Source organism: Vigna unguiculata, chromosome 3 (assembly GCF_037176805.1).
Source record: "Vigna unguiculata cultivar grain cowpea cultivar isolate G323 ecotype 2 chromosome 3, ASM3717680v1, whole genome shotgun sequence".
NCBI classification, from domain to species: domain Eukaryota; kingdom Viridiplantae; phylum Streptophyta; class Magnoliopsida; order Fabales; family Fabaceae; genus Vigna; species Vigna unguiculata.
This window is the reverse complement of record NC_140794.1, coordinates 8,400,211-8,406,167: the sequence shown is the minus strand read 5'-3', so window position 1 is coordinate 8,406,167 and position 5,957 is coordinate 8,400,211. Positions and strand designations below refer to the sequence as shown.

General features: G+C 28.5%; 1 protein-coding gene across 1 annotated transcript; it reads right to left on the bottom strand.

Annotated features, from left to right (window-relative positions):
- Positions 1 to 4,039: 4,039 nt before the first annotated feature.
- On the bottom strand, positions 4,040 to 5,654 carry LOC114176928 (P34 probable thiol protease-like). The gene is made up of 4 exons (XM_028062131.2): positions 5,129 to 5,654; positions 4,783 to 5,015; positions 4,516 to 4,668; positions 4,040 to 4,440 (listed from the first exon to the last, which is right to left on the bottom strand). Exons 1-4 carry the CDS (start codon positions 5,595 to 5,597, stop codon positions 4,183 to 4,185), a joined length of 1,113 nt encoding a protein of 370 aa, XP_027917932.1. The 5' UTR covers positions 5,598 to 5,654; the 3' UTR covers positions 4,040 to 4,182.
- Between the last annotated feature and the right edge of the window lie 303 nt (positions 5,655 to 5,957).

The following is a 5,957-nucleotide window of genomic DNA, read 5'->3' as shown; positions in this document are numbered from 1 at the left end:
GCACACTCAAACTTGATAGTGATTCCGTGGTTTCTGATTTTCATGTTTATATAATTTTCTTTGTTGACCAGTGTCTCATAAGATACGTGACTAAGATATTCTCTTTCACTGAACCATAGTTTGTGTTCATCCCTGTTAATTATTGAATGAATCCCTTCACTTGCCTAAAATATATTTTAGGTATATTTTGGAAAATGAATAAAGTTCTCACATTCTTATTTTAATTTACATGTAAATTTGATTTAATGTTATTTTTTTGGAGACATTTTATCGGTAATAATGTGATGATTTTATATTTGACTAAATATTTTCATTTAATTACTTAAAAAAATCAAAGTAATAATTTATAGATTCTTACATTGTATGCGTTAAATGTTTTTGGTCCCTTAAATTTTAGTGAATTTTGGAATTAGTCCCTCTTCAAAACTTGATACCAATTAAGTCCTTTATCTTTAAAAAAATATGTGAATTTAATCATTTTTACCAAATTTTGTTAAGTTTATTTGACATTTTAAATGCATTTTATGATCATATTTAAGTTAATATTGAAGCAAAAGTGTGTTAAACGGGGTAAACAATTCAAATATTATCATGAAATGCGCTTGAAACGTCTGATAAACTTAATAAAATTTGGTAATAAGGATTAAATTCACACATTTATAAAGATAAAGGACTAAATTGATATCAAGTTTCGAAAAAGGACTAATTTCAAAATTCACTGAAACTTGAGGGACCAAAAACATATTTAGCCCTTTATTTATTAGATTGGTTATTCTAAAATAACTAATTATAATTATTATATGATACAATTAGGCTATTGATTTTTTCCAAAATGGTAAAATTATTAACACTATTATTATCGTCTCTTAAAATAGATAATTAAATTATTTATTATAAAACTTATGATACACAAATATTATACATGGATACATATTTAATACATCAATATGTTATTTGTCAATGTGTTTATTTTAAAAGTATTACAACACGATACATAATATATATGTATATTAAAAAAATATAAAATAATTATTAAAAACATGATAAATATGTAATTATTATTGTGTGAATTTAAATTAAAATCACATGTATTAAATGTTGTCAATATCAAAATTTATAAATTATTGTCATCATTCAAGTACTGCTGCTTTATAGATTAGATGTTTCATTGATAAGTATCGGTAAAATATCATAGAGTGTATCAGACACGGATATGTGATTCAAATTGAAGTATTCGTGCATCATAAAACTAATGACAAATAATTTTTATAATTTTAAAAATTAAAAAATATATATTGGAAATATTGTTGGTTTAAAACTTTTAATAGATGTTAAATGATAATAAAATATGACATATTTTTGTGACAATTTTTAATTATTAAAGTATTATATAATAAAATTAATTTTTGTGATATTTTTTAAATGCTAGTAAAAAAAAAAAATCTTTTTAATACCAGCATTTTTTCAAATTTTGTTAATTAAAACTTTTCCAAAATTTAATTGAAAGGTTTGTTAGGTTTCTTGGTCAATGATGGTCAATAATTATTATTTTTCATTTAGCAGGCCTTAGACTTTCAAAGTAGAGTATTTCTTTCTGCACTTTCATACTTTGTTCTACAGTTCCATAAGCAAAGTGAAAGGACAAGTTTGTCCTCATCTTCTTCCAACTCCTTCCTCCTTACACCACTGCACCTTCATAGTTTCTTCCACTGGCAGTGCTTCATGAAGGTTATTTCTCACCTCCCTCAATGCAACACTCATAATTGAAGATATTTAATTACAACCATCACTCCCCACTTTTTCTCAATGTCTTTCTTCTCCACTGCTTTCTTTCAAGTTTGGTCTTCAACTACATTCTTCCTTTCAATCTACTCATCATATAGCTCTCACGTGCCAATAACACCACATCTCTGCCATTTTATCCTAACACCTTTCACAAGATACGACTAACAACATTAATAAATGGGATAATTGTTCTTTGCATCAGGGATTGTATACACATTCTATAACATGAAATTTTTTTTTTTGTTATAAATTATGTAATGTAAATTTTTATTATGAATTGTATAATCAAAAATTTATTTTTTGTTTTATATTGCCTTTTAAATTTGTATTACAAATTCAGAATGTAAATTTATATTATAGATATAATTTGGAATGTAAATTTGAAAGACAATCAAAGATGTAAAGTAAATTTTAGATTTTATAATCTAAAATTATAACTGTAACAGAGATATAATTGAAATTTAAAAAAAAATAAGGAGTGTAGGATGAAAATACGAGAGTATACGAAGAAATTCCTTTCAAACCATTTAATAAAAAATAATGTTACCTACACTCCTTTTTTTCTATTAGGATACCTTTTTTTTTTTATTCTTTTTCTCTCTCTTATCAATGTCCTTCTTCCTACTAACATCACCTTCCTTTCTCCGTCAATGACAATCAAAGTACATAAATTGAAACAATTCATTTTCATCGAGAAAGTCAAAATTTTATTTTCACTAAGAAGGACATTGGAAATAGAGCGTTTGGATTTGGAACCTAACTTTGAGGGACTAAAATTCATCTAACAAATGGTCATAGTTTTAGAGAGGAGTGTCCTGATACTTGAAATTGAAAGAAAAATGAGAATGGTGTCTTTTTGGTGAGATTAACCTATAATAAGCTGCAAGAAATCTTTGAACATAAAGAGGACATAGTGTTTCAAATATACTCTAATTTAAATTAAAAAGAATTGAAAAACATGATTAATATATTATCACATTAATTTTAAATATGGGTTACTTTTTATTTAACGATTTTAATTTTTTTTTATTTCTTTATAAATTGTCATTCAACACTATTTAAATGGATTATTAGAACTTTGTTTGAATTTAAGTATTGTATTTTATTTAAATTAATAATTAAAATATATTGTTAAATATTTTAATTTTTTGTAAATACCTACGAATATTAGAAAAATATATAGATACTTTACCCACACAAATATAAAGATAAATACAAAATGAATATTTATTCAATAAATAGGATACGAAAGAGATATTACTCATACCTTGTCTGTCTCATTGACATCTCTACCCCTGCATACCAAATGAGAAAAAATTGATCCGTAGATGTATATATTCTTCCTTTTGTTTTCTCTCGGTGATTGATATGTGAACATCACAAACGTAATCGACAAACAATGGGAAATGAAAGAATATTTCTTTAAGGACAATGATATTTTAACTACTAAATTTTGACAACTTTCTCTTACAAGATAAGGTAGCATTTTCTAAGTTGTTTTGAAATATTAAGAATTAGAAAATAAAAAAATGGAAAACTACTTGGATGATGACACATAAGGTTGTAAGAGAGAGTGGTCAAAATTTAGCAGTAAAAAATCATTTTCCATTCTTTAATTTTGGAATGCACTTTTAGAATATGTGATAAGTTTTACCATAAAAAAAAATTTATACATTTTTATTGAGGAAGTCATTAACATAAATACATATCATATGATTATAGTACTTAAGAAAAGGTAAAATTACAATTACTATAAATATCTATCAAATAATATTCATAAATATAATAATAATTGTGCTCATAAATTAATTAAGAAAATATATCTCTTAATTAATAATAAAATAAAATAAATAGTCATAATTACAATATTTCAAAAATATATATAAAAAAAGTTGATAATTTTGTAATTTTAGTTTGTTCGATAACAAATGCATAAAAATGTTCGATTTTGGTCCAATTAATCAGTATACAAGTTATCATAATGCATTATTGGGAACACATTATTTATACCAGTGATTGATAACCAATTCATTCCCACCCCTATTTTTTAATCATAAAAATACTAATCCCTTGACTATGGCATCATAAATTTTAACTACAACAACACTATTTAACATTATTATTTGAAAGCATATTCTTTTATTTAAACTTGAACATCATTTAAACATAATTAAGGATGATTGAAATTTTTTTTTTACTATATATCATCACTGATATTAAATGAACTTAATCATCATTTTGAAAGCACATGCAATGATGCAACAAAGACACGCATGGTTCCATTTATTACTTTCATATTATTTGTGGAAAAACACTTAATTCATCGTCACACAGAATCATAGAGATGCGATGCTTCTCTGAAAGAAAACAAGGCTTCGTTGATTTGACCTTCATGGATCAGAGAGAAGAAGAATCCAGTCTTGGAGTTTCTGAATTCTCTTTGGTTGGGTAAGATGCGAAAAAGTTCATCCCACACACTCCTAATAGATTACCCGTGTTTCTTTGGATCCAAATGTAACCATCCATTCCCCAATCTTTTCCCCATGAATTTTTTGCTATCCAATAATCTACACCATCCACTGAACCATAACCCACAATTAACACAAAGTGGTTTACTCCATACGGACTTGAACAATTTCCTCCATCATATATACCCTGCACAAACCAATCAATTTATAATAAGATAACTTCCAAATACTAAGATATTAATTGGTCTTATATATTACTTACGCCACTGTAGAAATGAAAATCTTTTGCATCAATGGACACACTAATTGGTTGCTCAAGGGTGGCACACAACAATGCTTTCTCTGTCTCTGATTCTGTACTATCATTTGACAGTATTAGAGTTTCATACCCGTCTATCGTAACCGGTTCTTGTATCTAATTCCAGAAAAAGGTTCACAAAAGAAAGGGATCAAGAGAAGTTATTTATCAAAAGATGGTAGAAGAAAGAGAGAATGGATTATGGAATCACATATTAATTCACACACAGACCTTATTGGCTTTGCAGGTACCCTCTTTGGCTTTATAAGGATAATCATCTTCAGTGGCAATCCCACCATTATCTTTTACCCATTGGAATGACTGAAAGTGCCATCCATTGTAACAACCTTTACTTGCTTCGACACAATCTACGAGTTCTTGTTCGGAAAGGCTAACGAGGTTTCCTGTTGTTATTGCATGTATTGCTTCTATGGCTCCCGTGGCAGAAAATGCCCAACCACTTCCTATGCTTTCACTCTCCACAAGTCATTTTCGAAAAAAAATAGGACAATGATCATATTAATGTTACCAAGTACTACTAACTACTAATATGCACTAAAGATAACTAAGCACATACCACACTGCCCTTGGTACTTTACTTCTGTGATGACACCCTTTTTGCTCCAATCCCAGGATTCTGGTGCGTGATCACAAGAATGCTGTTCCTTCTTCATTTTGTTGTTGACCATGTTGATGGACTGTGACACATCCTTCGGATCTTGCAGGTACTTTTTGCTGAAATCTTCAGGACTGATGTCAGCAAAGTTGTTCAACCCCAAACGATGCGAATGGGGTGATTTTCTGTTTGCATTCATGTCCCTGATATAGTTCAAGTTATTCTTGAAAATCTCGAGTCTTTTTGCCTTTTCTTCTTTGTTCCTATAGACCCGTCCGTGCTCCTTCTTCCATAGTTGGAATAGTGAAGACACATGTTCCTGTGTGGTGTACTTGGCTAGGTCAAGGTCCAATATGGAACGTTCACTTGAGATCGCTGAACCAGAAGAGAGACCCAAGAGGGAGAAAAGAAGAAACACAAGAAAAGCCATAACTTGGAGAAATTTTTTGATGTGTTGTTGATTACGATGGTCACTTCACTTGAGTACCATCGCGTTTATATAGTAATACATAGTAATTAGTGAGCTATTAATGATCACTGAAATTTCCCACTTGGTTAATTTTTGTTGTCTGATTTAAACTGTTGTGTTCTCTTGACTATTAGTGGCATTTTTCAAATTACAGCATCATTAACCATGAAATATTTTGGTTCATGATGGCAAAAAAGACTTTATCTAGATTATTTGGCAGAGTAAGAAAAACAATAGCATACTGCAATAATGGATATACATATGAAAAATCAGAAAACCGTGGAATATTGCAAGCCTGCCACTGAAATGGTCCATATCGAC